This window comes from Orcinus orca, chromosome 1, assembly GCF_937001465.1.
Source record: "Orcinus orca chromosome 1, mOrcOrc1.1, whole genome shotgun sequence".
Lineage (NCBI taxonomy): Eukaryota > Metazoa > Chordata > Mammalia > Artiodactyla > Delphinidae > Orcinus > Orcinus orca.
In genome coordinates, this window is record NC_064559.1 from 11,149,877 (window position 1) to 11,166,369 (window position 16,493).

Genomic DNA, 16,493 nt, shown 5'->3' on the forward strand with positions numbered 1-16,493 from the left:
CCAGACTTCTAGGTCCTCTGGAAAAGGAACAACCAATGGGGTCCCCAGGCTGGGAAGGGAAAGGATTCAGGCCCCTGCCTCACCAATGCCTGCTTACCACCCGCCCCCTCCAGTTTAATCATGCTTTGTGTCGGTGAGTCACAGAGGAGATGGGGCCGGTTGCGTATGGTCTGGCCATGTGTGTGGTATTCTAATGACAATGACTCCTCCCCCTACTTAATCCTTCTTCCCAGCCCTGCACTCAGCCAGGCAAAAGGCCGGATTCAGAATCTCCTCACGGGTACCCAAGGCTGTTTCCCTTTGATAAAGCGAGTAAGGAAATCGTTGATGTGAACACACAAAAATAGAAGACTTCCTGAATCACACGTGAGTTTGGGTGCAGAGTAAGGCCAAGCTAAAAGCTCAAACTCGCTGACCATAATTATCCCTCCCGTAGTGCAGCCTTCCTTACCTGTAGCCAAGCAGCTTCAGAGGCTGTGACAAATAGCTGAGCCTGTCGGAACTCCAGAAGAAACATTCCTCACCAGGCCTCCCAGCCCCAGCTTCAGCTACAGGGCACCAGGAAAGTAAACAGACTAAACCCATCGCAACAAGAGAGAACTGGTTCTTCTGCTCTCCAGACACTGTTCATGACACTTCAATCAAGTTCAACACAATATAGCTGAATTATTTTTAACCTTTATGGAGGCTCCTGGCTTCACAAACGAAATATTAGTCAGCAGAGTCAGTATAAAAATCTCTTTGCGGATTTCCCTTGTGGCGCAGTGGTTGAGAGTCTGCCTGCCGATACAGGGGACACAGGTTCGTGGCCCTGGTCCGGGAAGATCCCACATGCCGCGGGGCGGCTGGGCCCGTGAGCCACGGCCACTGAGCCTGCGCGTCCGGAGCCTGTGCTCCGCAACGGGAGAGGCCACAACAGTGAGAGGCCCGTGTGCCGCAAAAAAAAAAAAAAATCTCTTTGCAAAACTTGTCAAGCGTATACCACAATGTCACAGTGAAAAGACACATCCAAAGTTCTTCTGATCATGGTATTAGATCCTTCCACAAGAGTTGCAACTTCCAATGCCTTACAGATGCCAAATAGATCTGCTTCATAATATCACCTTGAGCTGTATTCTTTCGACCTGTATAAAGGTAGAAGCCACTGTTAATGCCGATAATCCTGCAGGAGTGTGGACTCAAGTCTTTCTGGAGAAACCAGAAATCCAGATGTTTATGTGTAATCTCCCAATTTTTAAATATGGACTACTAGCTTAAAAAACACACACTTTGCTACCTCCCTTCAGTGACTAAAGGCAGTATGACTGGGAGTCAGGAACCCAAGTTCTGACACCCAACTCACTGTCTGTCCCTGGGAAAGACACCTGACCGTCCTGGTCTGCAGTCACCTTGTCTGAAAAGTTTAGACACCCAAAATTCCTTTCAATCCTAAATTATACACTGTATAGTTAAGTAAGTGTTCTAGATGGTCAATTCTCCCAAGAACAACCAGAAACAAAATTAAAAGGAAAAAAAAACCCCCACAAAACATAGATCACTGTGCCATAGCGGGGTCTATTACGATGCCTAGACATGGCCTTGTTGTGGCCAAGCCACTTGCTTAATATATCCACAAGAATGTGAACACTTTTATCAGACCAGATCTCCTCCATGATGGCCACCCACCCACTGGGGAAGATAAAAATTGTATTATCACCATGACTGTGGCAGGGAACACCTCTCTATGAAACAGAACTCTCTTGGGTCTTTTGAACCCAAACCCAAGGTTTCAAGGGAACATTTTGAGTTGGGAAACAAAGCTGACCCGCAGGCTGCCCTGAGCCATGACTCCTGACTTTCAAGTTCATGTTCAGCCTACCTGCGATGAAATTCGGAGTTGCCAAATTTGGAGTTGCCTTCGGTATCAGCCAACTGTACTCGGAACAGTTTTGTTACATAATCCTCAGCTGTGCCCCACGTGTGTACATGAGCACACGCTCACCCTGTACAAAAGCCCACAGATCTTCAGATACAGCACCTTTTTTTCAGCACAGGAAGGGAATAAAAAATATTAAGCTGGAAAATAATGAGGGACGGGTAAATTAAAGGCCCTTTCCCACTGTAAATGTTAAAAAATAGACACATTTCAGAGCAAATAAAAGTATTCACATTCTTTTGGTTATATTAACTGTGGCTTGGGCAAACTGCAGGCCCAAAGAAGAGAAAGCCAAGTGGATTACAACTGGGCAGTTTCTTCACACAGGCCACCTTGACACAGATAGCCTGGCTCCAAGTGAAGTGGGAAGGGGTATTCCACAGGCACCTACATTCCTAAGGGCTTTTGTGCATCAGTTGTGAACAACAGGGCCTTTTTATTTTGCTATTAGTAGCTGCCAATAAATAGTATGGTGTAAAGAACCTTTGACTCCTAAACCAGCTGTGACCTATCGCTTCAGTTCTGCCTGCTAGAGACATTTTCTTCACTGTGCCCCACTGTTGCCCTGGCTTTAGGTAACCAGTGTTTATTCTAAGTCAGCTTGCTCTTACCCTAAGGCCTTTGTATTATCCGTTTCCTCTTCTTAGAATGCTCATTACCCTGACCTTCACCAGGTAGTTCATTCAGACCTCAGCCTCCAGGCTGCCCTCAGAGAGGCCCTCTCTGGCCATCCAACATAAAGTACACACCCATGCATTCTGTGTCACATGACCCTACTTTAATTCTCTGCCTACAATTCCTACCACCTGATTTATTTCCTCTTTCTTTCTTTCTTTCTTCTTGCCTGTCTTCTCTCACTGGTATATAAGCTCCATGGCAATAAGGATTTTGTGTCTTTTTCAGCATGGCTTTGTAGCAACTAGAACAGTGCTTTGCGTATAGCAGTTGCTCAATGATTATTAGTTGAAAGAAAGATGGATGCTTGGATGAATGGAAGAATCCATCCAGCAAATACCTGTGAAGCATTTATGGTGCACTGGGAATAGATGAAGAATGAAATCCTCCTTCAAGGACTCCACAGTCTACCAGGGAAGACAGATGTTTATACAGTGCAATACTGTGAGAGAACTGCTTTTAGAAGCATACCGTGCCTTCTACCCAAGGTGAGTACGAAGACAATCTCTAAGGAAAGTTAAGAGTTGGCCGAAAGGGCAAAGGTGAGAAAAAGCGTGGCAGGGAAGTCACCCTGTTGAGAAACATCACAAGAAAGGCACCAAATCTGAAAACAGACCGTGGGTTCCAGGAGCCCCAGGAGGTCTAGGATGGTTGGTGCCACAAGTGACAAAATGAGGGAGACGGGACCTCGAAAGAGAGGTCTGGGCCAGTTCTTAAGGAGCCTTGTAGACCAGCCTCTGGATGTTAGATTTTAATCCTCTGTGCAATGGGAGCCATTGAGATGTTTTTAAGTAGGGAAGTGACATGAGGGTTTTATGCTTTATAATGTTGATGGCAGTGAAGGCAACTACTCAGAGAAAAGAACAAAGCATTCAGGAGGCTATTGTCCAATCCAGGTGAACAAATGTCAAGGATCCCAACTAGTGGCAGTGGAGAAGGAAAAGAGAAGACAGATGTGAAAGCTATTAAAAGGGTAGAATCAATAGAGCTTAGTGACACATGAAACGTGGGAGGTGAGAGAAAGGATAGGGTCAAAGGGAACTCCAGGCTGCGGTTAGTGTCATCAAAATTAATGGTTCTCCTACTTCAGGCCTGGGAAGCCCTAGGTTCATTCTGTTTGTGATGTGACTGGATCTGAGTCTGCTCGCTTACATGAGCTCATGGACACTTGCCCAGGTGGCTATCTACGGTCCTAGCACAAAGGTTCATTTCCCTGCTTAACAAATAAATTTGTATAGAAGTCCCTCTGATGTGTGTGCATCCAATCTACAACGTCAATTATTTATTAGTTTGCAAAGAACACGTTATTATTTCGATGCACGGCCATTTTTGGAGGCACACACTTATCCATCACCACAGAAGCATGACTATTGGTCTAAATATAGACGTGCCTGTCACCTCAGAGAAACAACAGACCAGAAGTCATGATTCCACTTATTCCAAGGAAATTTTAAAGTGATAAAATTGAAAAACAAATCAATGTCATGTTTTGAAGTCTGTAAATCTGATCTACAGATCCCATTATGATTACCTCACCACTTCTCTTGAGGTTAATTGTTAATTTAGCTCCCAGACCCCTCGAAAGCAGCCCTCACCCCCACCCCAAGATATTGCTTACAGCCCTCACGGGCTATCTCACAGGTGCTGAAAAACAAGTAGAGTAGGCTCCTGGCCAGACACCCTTCAAGGATCCCCAGTTTATTCCTTTTCTCCTACTCTAGCCCCCATCCGCTGCTGCCACCTGAGAGGCTATATAATGTGAAGAGATTGGGTGCTGGTGCCTGCTAGCTTGAGTTTGAATCCTGGATTTACCACTTATAAGCTGTGTGACCTGAGGCAAGTTATCTAGCCTCTCTGTGCCTCAGTTTCCACCCTTGTAAAATACGAATAATATTATCTAATTTACCTCATGGGGTAGTTGTGATGATTAAATGAGTTAATGAGTTAATGTTTATAAAGTACTTAGAACAGTACCTAGCACGGTAACAAGTAACAAGCACTCAATAAATGTAAGCTATTATTCCTACTACCACTGCTCCTGCTGGCACTGGGGAAGCCTCTGGTGACTCCTGCCATAAGGTGCCGAAGCGACAGACAGGAGTTCTGTTATAAGGTAAGGGACAATGTCCTCCTTTTGTAATATGATATCAAAGGGGTCACACAGCAGTACAGCGCATGCCCAGTGCTTTCTGAAATTACCAGTAAAAGAGTTCTTTGCATTTTTCACTTGCAGCCTTCCCTCCTCACACCAAAGGACTGAGACTTGAGTCCAGGAGCACCCAGGCTAGAAGACACATGAGTGACAGACACCACGCGATCTCCCCCCCTTGGAGCAGGGCTTTGTTACAGGGTCAAGTGGGTCCAGCCTGGCTTCCACTCCCGTAGGATGAGCTCTTCCCAGGAGAATCCTTCGATCCTCGCCTATATTTCCTTCTGGAGCCACCCACTTCTCAATCCCTCCAAAGGAAGCGTTTAAATCTGATCCTTTAAAAGAAGGAGACCAGCTGTATTGTTAAATTATTTGTAAGTAAAAAGCAAACATAAACTGTAAAAACATGCTAAATTCAAGACTAAAGAATAGTTCTGATATGGACTTCTAATTTATCTTTGATGATAAAGTACCTGTCCATAGTCTTAACATTGGGACAGGCAGAGGAAAGTCAAATTTTGAACATGATGCCATTTATATTAGCATAAAAAAATCCAATACATGGAACAGAATCGAGAGCCCAGAAATAAACCCACACATATAAGGACAATTAATTTACGACAAAATAGCAAAGAACATACAGTGGAGAAAGGACACTCTCTTCAATAAATTGTGTTGGGAAAACTGGACAGCCACATGCAAAAGAATGAAACCAGACCACTATCTTACACTAGGCACAAAAATTAACTCAAAATGGATTGAAGACTTCAATGTAAGACCTGATACCATAAAATTCTTAGAAGAAAACACAAGCAGTATGTTCTTTGACATCAGCCTTAGCAATATTTATTTGGATCTGTCTCCTCAAACAAGGGCAACAAAAGGAAAAATAAACAAATTGGAGCTAATCAAACTAAAAAAACCTTTACACAGCACAAGAAACCATCAAAAAAAAAAAAAGGAAAAGGCAACCTACTGAATAGGACAAGATATTTATAAATGATATGTCCAACAATGGGTTAACATCCAAAATATATAAAGAACTCACACAACTCAACAGCAAAAAAACAAACCATCCAATTAAAAATGGGCAGACAAACTATTTACAATAGACAAGACATGGAAGCAACCTTAATGTCCACTGACAGTTGAATGGATAAAGAAGATGTGGTATACATATACAACAGAATACTACTCAGCTCTAAGAAAAGAATGAAATAATGCCATTTACACCAACATGGATGGACCTAGAGGATATCATACTAAGTGAAGTAAGTCAGACAAAGACAAATACCATATGATATCACTTATATGTACAATCTAAGAAAATCATATAAATGAACTTATTTACAAAACAGAAATAGACCTAGACATAGAAAACAAACTTATGGTTATCAAAGGGTAAAGGGTGTAGGGGAGGGATAAGTTAGGAGTTTGGGATTAGCAGATACAAACTACTATATATAAAAGAGATAAGCAACAAGGTCCTACTGTATAGCACAAGGAAACATATTCAATATCCTGTAATAAACCATAGTGGAAAAGAATCTGAAAAAGAATATATATGTGTACACACACACACACACACACGTATGTATGTATAACTGAATCACTTTGCTGTATACCAGAAACTAACACAACATTGTAAATCAACTATACTTCAATTTTTAAAAAATGGGCAGACAAACCGAATGGACCTTTTTCCAAAGAAGACATGCAGATGGCCAACAGACATATGAAAAGATGCTCAACATCACTAATCATGAGGGAAATGCAAATCAAAACCACAATGAGCTATCACCTTATACCTGTCAGAATGGCTACAATCAAAAAGGCAACAAATAACAGCTGCTGGCAAGGATGTGGAGAAAAAGGAACGCTTGTGCACTCTTGGTGGGAATGTAAATTGGTGCAGCCACTACGGAAGATGGTATAGAAGTTCCTCAAAAAACTAAAAATAGAACTACCATATGATCCAGCAATTCCACTTCTGGGTATATATCCAAAGAGAACAAAAACACTAATTTGAAAAGACACATTCACCACAATATTCATAACAGCATTATTCACAATAGCCAAGGTATGGCAGCAACCTAAGTGTCCATCAACAGATGAATAGATAAAGAAGATGTGATACTGAGATAGATGATAGATAGATAGATATACACAATGGAATACTACTCAGCCATAAAAACGAAGGAAATTTTGCCATTTGCAACAACATGGATGGACCTGGAGGGTGTCATGCTTAGTGAAATAAGTCAGACAGAGAAAGACAAATACTGTATGTTATCACTTACACGTGGAATCTAAAAAATAAAACAAACTAGTGAACATAACAGAAAAGAAACAGACTGATATATAAAGAATAAACTGCTGGTTACCAGTGGGGAGAGGGAAAAGGGGGAGGGGCAAGACAGGGGTAACGAATTAAGAGGTACAAACTACTATGTATAAAATAAATAAGCTACAAGGGAATATAGCACAGTGAATATAGCCAATGTTTTACGACTATAAAAGGAGTGTAATCTATAAAACTTTTGTATCACTATGTTGTATACCTGAAACTAATATAATATTGTAAAACAACTATACCTCAATTTTTTTAAAGATATATGCACCCCTATGTTCACTGCAGCATTACTTACAATAGCCAAAATATGGAAACAACCTAAGTGTCCATCAATGGATGAATGAATCAAGAACATGTAATACATGTATACAACGGAACACTACCCAGCCACAAAAAAGAATGAGATGTTGTCATTTGTGACAACATGGATAAACCCTGAGGGTTTTATGCTAACTAAAATAAGTCAGAAGGAAAAAGACAAATACTGTATTATTTCACTCATATGTAGAATATTAAAAAAAAACCCCACAAATGGAGAAATAAAACACATCAAAAACAAACTCATAGATACAGAGAACAGATAGGTGGTCACCAAAGGGGAAGTGGGCTAGGGAGTGAAGAGGGTCAATTGTATGGTGACAGATGGTAACTGGACTTTTGGGGTGAATCACTTTGTAATGTATACAGATGTTGAATTGTACTGTTGTACACCTGAAACTTATATAATTTTTTTAAATCCAATACATAGGAACCCAGCAATTCCACTCCTGGGTATATATCAAAAAAAACAAAAACACTAATTTGAGAAGATACATGCACTCCAATGTTCATAGCAGCATCATCAAGCAATGTGGATGGACTTGGAGGGCATTATGGTAAGTGACATAAGTCAGACAGAGGAAGACAAATACTATATCACTTATATGTGGAATCTAAAAAATACAACAAACTAGTGAATAAAACAAAAAACAAGCAGACTCATAGATATAGAAAACAAACTAGTGGTTACCAGTGGGGAGAGGGAAGGGGGAGGGGCAATGTACGGGTAGGGAATTTTTAAAAGGGGTTACTATGGTATTATATGAAATCATGTGTGTGAAACTCTTGAAAATTGTAAAGCACTATAGAATTTAAAGAATCCTTCATTCAATTAAAAAAAATCCAATACATAAGAATAAATCTAGTAAAAGATGTACAAGATCTACCCAGAAAATCAAGAAACATTACTAGGAAAAATGAAAGACCTATATAAATGGAGAAATATGTCATAGTCCTAGATACAAAGATTCAATATTACAAAGATATTTGTTCTCCCCCAATCGATCTACAGATTTTACTTACTTCCAGTCAAAATCTCAGAAATTTTTGTGTAAACTGACAAGATGATTCTATTTTTCTATGAAATGCAAAGGGTCAAGAATAGCCAAGACAATCTTGAAGAAGAAAAACAGTTGATAGATTTACACTACCAGATGGCAAAACTTATTATAAAATTATAGCAATTAAGGCCGCATGGTATTAGCACAAACTTTTGTCAATTAAAGCATAGAGTGGGGAGCTTCCGGGAAGATGGCGGAAGAGTAAGACGCGGAGACCACCTTTCTCCCCACAGATACACCAGAAATACATCTACATGTGGAACAACTACAGAACACCTACTGAACGCTGGCAGAAGACCTCAGACCTCCCAAAAGGCAAGAAACCCCCCAGGTACCTGGGTAGGGCAAAAGAAAATATAATAGACAAAAGGACAGGGACGGGACCTGCACCAGCGGCAGGGAGCTGTGAAGGAGGAAAGGTTACCACACAGTAGAAGCCACTTCGCGGGCGGAGACTGCGGGTGGCGGAGGGGGAAAGCTTCGGAGCTGCGGAGGAGAGCACAGCAACAGGGGTGCGGAGGGCAAAGCGGCGAGATTCCCGCACAGAGGATCAGGGCCGACCGGCACTCACCAGGCCGAGAGGCTTGTCTGCTCACCCGCCAGGGCGGGCGGGGCTGGTTGCTGAGGCTTGGGCTTCAGTCGGAGCTCAGGGAGAGGACTGGGGTTGGCGGCGTGAACACAGCCTGCAGGGGGTTAGTGCGCCACGGTTAACCGGGAGGGAGTCTGGGAAAAGTCTGGACCTACCGAAGAGGCAAGAGACTTTTTCTTCCCTCTTTGTTTCCTGGTGCGCGAGGGGAGGGGATTAAGAGCGCTGCTTAAAGGAGCTCCACAGAGGGGCGCGAGCCGCGGGTAAAACGCGGACCCCAGAGACGGGCATGAGCAGCTAAGGCTGCTGCTGCCGCCACCAAGAAGCCTGTGTGCGAGCACAGGTCACTATCCACACCTCCCGTCCGGGGAGTCTGTGCAGCCCGCCACTGTCAGGGTCCCGGGATCCAGGAACAACTCCTCCGGCAGAACGCACGGCGCACCTCAGGCTGGTGCAACGTCACTCCGGCCTCCGCCACCGCATGCTCGCCCCGCACTCCGTGCCCCTCCCTCCCCCCCACGGCCTGAGTGAGCCAGAGCCCCCGAATCAGCGGCTCCTTTAACCCCGTCCTGTCTGAGCGAAGAACAGACGCCCTCAGGCGACCTACACGCAGAGGCGGGGCGAAATCCAAAGCTGAGCCCCTGGGAGCTGTGTGAACAAGGAAGAGAAAGGGAAATCTCTCCCAGCAGCCTCAGAAGCAGCGGATTAAATCTCCACCATCAACTTGATGTACCCTACATCTGCGGAATACCTGAATACACAAACGAATCATCCCAAATTAAGGAGCCGTGTGGATGAAAAGCTCTTGGTGCTGCAGCCAGGAGTCAGTGCTGTGCCTCTGAGGTGGGAGAGCCAACTTCAGGACACTGGTCCACAAGAGACCTCCCAGCTCCACATAATATCAAACGGCGAAAATCTCCCAGAGATCTCCATCTCAACACCAGCACCCAGCTTTACTCAACGACCAGCAAACTACAGTGCTGGACACGCTGTGCCAAACAACTAGCAAGACAGGAACACGACCCCACCCATTAGCAGAGAGGCTGCCTAAAATCATAATAAGGTCACAGACACCCCAAAACACACCACCAGATGCGTTCCTGCCCAACAGAAAGACAAGATCCAGTCTCATCCACCAGAAGACAGACATCAGTCCCCTCCACCAGGAAGCCTATACAACCCACTGAACCAAACTTAGCCACTGGGGGCAGACATCAAAACAACGGTAAATACGAACCAAGAGCCTGCAAAAAGGAGACCCCAAACACAGTAAGCTAAGCAAAATGAGAAGACAGAGAAGCACACAGTAGATGAAGGAGCAAGGTAAAAACACACCAGACCAAACAAATGAAGAGGAAATAGGCAGTCTACCTGAAAAAGAATTCAGAATAATGATAGTAAAGATGATACAAAATCTTGGAAATAGAATAGACAAAATGCAAGAAACATTTAACAAAGACCTAGAAGAGCTTAAGATGAAACAAACAACGATGAACAACACAATAAATGAAATTAAAAATACTCTAGATGGGACCAATAGCAGAATAACTAAGGCAAAAGAACGGATAAGTGACCTGGAAGATAAAATAGTGAAAATAACTACTGCAGAGCAGAATAAAGAAAAAAGAATGAAAAGAACTGAGGACAGTCTCAGAGACCTCTGGGACAACATTAAATGCACCAACATTCGAATTATTGGGGTTCCAGAAGAAGAAGAGAAAAAGAAAGGGACTGAGAAAATATTTGAAGAGATTATAGTTGAAAACTTCCCTAATATGGGAAAGGAAGTAGTTAATCAAGTCCAGAAAGCACAGAGAGTCGCATACAGGATAAATCCAAGGAGAAACATGCCAAGACACATATTAATTAAACTGTCAAAAATTAAATACAAAGGAAACATATTAAAAGCAGCAAGGGAAAAACAACAAATATCACACAAGGGAATCCCCATAAGGTTAACAGCTGATCTTTCAGCAGAAACTCTGCAAGCTAGAAGGGACTGGCAGGACATATTTAAAGTGATGAAGGAGAAAAACCTGCAACCAAGATTACTCTACCCAGCAAGGATCTCATTCAGATTTGATGGAGAAATTAAAAGCTTTACAGACAAGCAAAAGCTGAGAGAGTTCAGCACCACCAAACCAGCTTTACGACAACTGCTAAAGGAACTTCTCTAGGCAAGAAACACAAGAGAAGGAAAAGACCTACAATAACGAACCCAAAACAATTAAGAAAATGGGAATAGGAACATACATATCGATAATTACCTTAAATGTAAATGGACTAAATGCTCCCACCAAAAGGCACAGATTGGCTGAATGTATACAAAAACAACACCCATATATTTGCTGTCTACAAGAGACCCACTTCAGACCTAGAGACACGTACAGACTGAAAGTAAGGGGATGGAGAAAGATATTCCATGCAAATGGAAACCAAAAGAAAGCTGGAGTAGCAATTCTCATATCAGACAAAATAGACTTTAAAATAAAGACTATTAGAAGAGACAGAGAAGGACAGTACATAATGATCAAAGGATCAATCCACGAAGAAGATATAACAATTGTAAATATTTATGCACCCAACATAGGAGCACCTCAATACATAAGGCAAATACTAACAGCCATAAAAGGGGAAATCAACAGTAACACATTCATAGTAGGGGACTTTAACACCCCACTTTCACCAATGGACAGATCATCCAAAATGAAAATAAATAAGGAAACACAAGCTTTAAATGATACATTAAACAAGATGGACTTAATTGACATTTATAGGACATTCCATCCAAAAACAACAGAATACACATTTTTCTCAAGTGCTCATGGAACATTCTCCAGGATAGATCATATCTTGGGTCACAAATCAAGCCTTGGTAAATTTAAGAAAATTGAAATCTTATCAAGTATCTTTTCCGACCACAACACTATGAGACTAGATATCAATTACAGGAAAAGAGCTGTAAAAAATACAAACACATGGAGGCTAAACAATACACTACTTAATAACGAAGTGATCACTGAAGAAAACAAAGAGGAAATCAAAAAATACCTAGAAACAAATGACAATGGAGACATGATGACCCAAAATCTATGGGATGCAGCAAAAGCAGTTCTAAGAGGGAAGTTTATAGCAATACAATCCTACCTTAAGAAACAGGAAACATCTCAAATAAACAACCTAACCTTGCACCTAAAGCAATTAGAGAAAGAAGAACAAAAAAAAAACCAAAGTTAGCAGAAGGAAAGAAATCATAAAAATCAGATCAGAAATAAATGAAAAAGAAATGAAGGAAACAATAGCAAAGATCAATAAAACTAAAAGGTGGTTCTTTGAGAAGATAAACAAAATTGATAAACTATTAGCCAGACTCATCAAGAAAAAAAGGGAGAAGACTCAAATCAATAGAATTAGAAATGAAAAAGGAGAAGTAACAACTGACATTGCAGAAATACAAAGGATCATGAGAGATGACTACAAGCAACTCTATGCCAATAAAATGGACAACCTGGAAGAAATGGACAAATTCTTAGAAATGCACAACTGCCAAGACTGAATCAGGAAGAAATAGAAAATATGAACAGACCAATCACAAGCACTGAAATTGAAACTGTGATTAAAAATCTTCTAACAAACAAAAGCCCAGGACCAGATGGCTTCACAGGCGAATTCTATCAAACGTTTAGAGAAGAACTAACACCTATCCTTCTCAAACACTTCCAAAATATAGCAGAGGGAGGAACACTCCCAAACTCATTCTACAAGGCCACCACCATCACCCTGATACCAAAACCAGACAAGGATGTCACAAAGAAAGAAAACTACAGGCCAATATCACTGATGAACATAGATGCAAAAATCCTCAACAAAATACTAGCAAACAGAATCCAACAGCACATTAAACGGATCATACACCATGATCAAGTGGGGTTTATTCCAGGAATGCAAGGATTTTTCAATATACGCAAGTCAATCAACGTGATACACCATATTAACAAATTGAAGGAGAAAAACCATATGATCATCTCAATAGATGCAGAGAAAGCTTTCAACAAAATTCAACACCGATTTATGATAAAAACCCTGCAGAAAGTAGGCATAGAGGGAACTTTCCTCAACATAATAAAGGCCATATATGACAAACCCACAGCCAACATCATCCTCAATGGTGAAAAACTGAAACCATTTCCACTAAGATCAGGAACAAGACAAGGTTGCCCACTCTCAACACTCTTATTCAACATAGCTTTGGAAGTTTTAGCCACAGCAATCAGAGAAGAAAAGGAAATAAAAGGAATCCAAATCGGAAAAGAAGTAAAGCTGTCATTGTTTGCAGATGACATGATACTATACATAGAGAATCCTAAAGATGCTACCAGAAAACTACTAGAGCTAATCAATGAATTTGGTAAAGTAGCAGGATACAAAATTAATGCACACAAATCTCTGGCATTCCTATTCACTAATGATGAAAAATCTGAAAGTGAAATCAAGAAAACACTCCCATTTACCATTGCAACAAAGAGAATAAAATATCTAGGAATAAACCTACCTAAGGAGACAGAAGACCTGTATGCAGAAAATTATAAGACACTGATGAAAGAAATTAAAGATGATACAAATAGATGGAGAGATGTACCATGTTCTTGGATTGGAAGAATCAACATTGTGAAAATGACTCTACTACCCAAAGCAATCTACAGATTCAATGCAATCCCTATCAAACTACCACTGGCATTTTTCACAGAACTAGAACAAAAAATTTCACAATTTGTATGGAAACACAAAAGACCCCGAATAGCCAAAGCAATCTTGAGCATGAAAAACGGAGCTGGAGGAACCAGGCTCCCTGACTTCAGACTATACTACAAAGCTACAGTAATCAAGACAGTATGGTACTGGAACAAAAACAGAAATATAGATCAATGGAACAGGATAGAAAGCCCAGAGATAAACCCACGCACATATGGTCACCTTATCTTTGATAAAGGAGGCAGGAATGTACAGTGGAGAAAGGACAGCCTCTTCAATAAGTGGTGCTGGGAAAACTGGACAGCTACATGTAAAAGTATAAGCTTAGATCACTCCCTAACACCATACACAAAAATAAGCTCAAAATGGATTAAAGACCTATATGTAAGGCCAGAAACTATCAAACTCTTAGAGGAAAACATGGGCAGAACACTCTATGACATAAATCACAGCGAGATCCTTTTTGACCCACCTCCTAGAGAAATGGAAAGAAAAACAAAATAAACAAATGGGACCTAATGAAACTTCAAAGCTTTTGCACAGCAAAGGAAACCATAAACAAGATGAAAGGACAGCCCTCAGAATGGGAGAAAATATTTGCAAATGAAGCAACTGACAAAGGATTAATCTCCAAAATTTATAAGCAGCTCATGCAGCTCAATAACAAAAAAACAAACAACCCAATCCAAAAATGGGCAGAAGACCTAAATAGACATTTCTCCAAAGAAGATATGCAGACTGCCAACAAACACATGAAAGAATGCTCAACATCATTAATCATTAGAGAAATGCAAAGCAAAACTACAATGAGATATCATCTCACACCAGTCAGAATGGCCATCATCAAAAAATCTACAAACAATAAATGCTGGAGAGGGTGTGGAGAAAAGGGAACCCTCTTGCATTGTTGGTGGGAATGTAAATTGATACAGCCACTGTGGAGAACAGTATGGAGGTTCCTTAAAAAACTACAAATAGAACTACCATATGACCCAGCAATTCCACTACTGGGCATATACCCTGAGAAAACCATAATTCAAAAAGACTCATGTACCAAAATGTTCATTGCAGCTCTATTTACAATAGGTGGGAGATGGAAAGAACCTAAGTGTCCATCATCGGATGAATGGATAAAGAAGATGTGGCACATATATACAATGGAATATTACTCAGCCATAAAAAGAAACGACATTGAGGTATTTGTAATGAGGTGGATAGACCTAGAGTCTGTCAGAGTGAAGTAAGTCAGAAAGAGAAAGACAAATACCATATGCTAACACATATATATGCAATTTAAGAAAAAAAATAATGTCATGAAGAACCTAGGGGTAAGACAGGAATAAAGACACTGACCTACTAGAGAATGGACTTGAGGATATGGGGAAGGGGAAGGGTGAGCTGTGACAAAGCGAGAGAGAGGCATGGACATATATACACTACCAAACGTAAGGTAGATAGCTAGTGGGAAACAGCCGCATAGCACAGGGAGATCAGCTCAGTGCTTTGTGACCGCCTGGAGGGGTGGGATAGGGAGGGTGGGAGGGAGGGAGACGCAAGAGGGAAGAGATATGGGAACATATGTATAACTGATTCACTTTGTTATAAAGCAGAAACTAACACACCATTGTAAAGCAATTATACTCCAATAAAGATGTAAAAAAAATGCATAAAGATACACAAATAGACCAACAAAACAAAGAGAGTTGGGAAACAGACCCACACATGTACAGTCCTCTAGTTAGGATAATGATAGCACTGCAGGACAGAGGAGAAAGGAATCTTTTCAACATGGTGCTAGATCAGGAATTTCCTAGCAGTCCTGTGATTAGGACTCCACACTCTCACTATGGAGGGCCAGAGTTTGATCTCTGGTCGGGGAACTAAGATCCCGCATGTCCCACGCCATGGCCAAATAAATAAATAAATAAACAATAACAAAAAAATGGTGCTAGATCATCTGGGTATCCACATGGAAAAAAATTAACGGGGGCTTCCCTGGTGGCGCAGTGGTTGAGAATCCGCCTGCCAATGCATGGGACACAGACTCAATCCCTGGTCAGGGAAGATCCCACATGCCGCGGAGCAACTAAGCCTGTGCGCCACTACTAAGCCTGCGCTCTAGAGCCCGCGAGCCACAACTACTGAGCCCACACGCCACAACTACTGAAGCCTGCGTGCCTAGAGCCTGTGCTCTGCAACAAGAGAAGTCACTGCAATGAGAAGACCCCGCACTGCAACAAAGTGTAGACCCCGCTCACCACAACTAGAGAAAGCCCGTGTGCAGCAACGGAGACCCAATGCAGCCAAAAATAAATAAATAAATAAAATTAAAACAAACAAACAAACAAATTAACACTGACCCCTATCTCACACTCGTCACAATCCTAAATTCTCGAAGGAGTGTAGACATAATTTGGAAAAGCAAAACACTGAAACTTCCAGAGGATAACTTAGAATATCGTCATGCCCTTGAGGCCAGGGGATGACTTCTAAAGCAGGACACGAAAAGCACAAATCATAAAGGGAACAATTGATGAATTGGATTTCATTAAGAACTTCTGTTCATTAAGACACCGTTAAGAGAGTGAGGGCAAGCCACACAGTGGGAGAAGAAATATGCAGTACATACATTCAGCAAAGGACTCGTATTCAGAATATATAAAGAATTCCACAAATCAATAAGA

At 41.4% G+C, this 16,493-nt stretch overlaps 1 protein-coding gene across 13 annotated transcripts in view; it reads right to left on the minus strand.

The window, feature by feature from the left end:
- CNIH3 (cornichon family AMPA receptor auxiliary protein 3) overlaps positions 1-16,493 on the minus strand; it is a 282,654-nt gene that overhangs the window by 257,372 nt on the left and 8,789 nt on the right. For 12 of the 13 annotated variants that reach the window (XR_007475509.1, XR_007475519.1, XR_007475506.1 and 9 more), the window contains one exon: positions 452-1,124. The exons of the other annotated variant lie outside the window; for it this stretch is intronic. Coding sequence is in view for 4 of the 12 variants with exons in the window: in XM_049705909.1 (XP_049561866.1) it covers positions 452-517 (66 nt within the window). In the remaining 8 variants the exon portion in view is untranslated. The remainder of the gene's footprint in view (positions 1-451; positions 1,125-16,493) is intronic. 13 annotated transcript variants of the gene reach the window in all.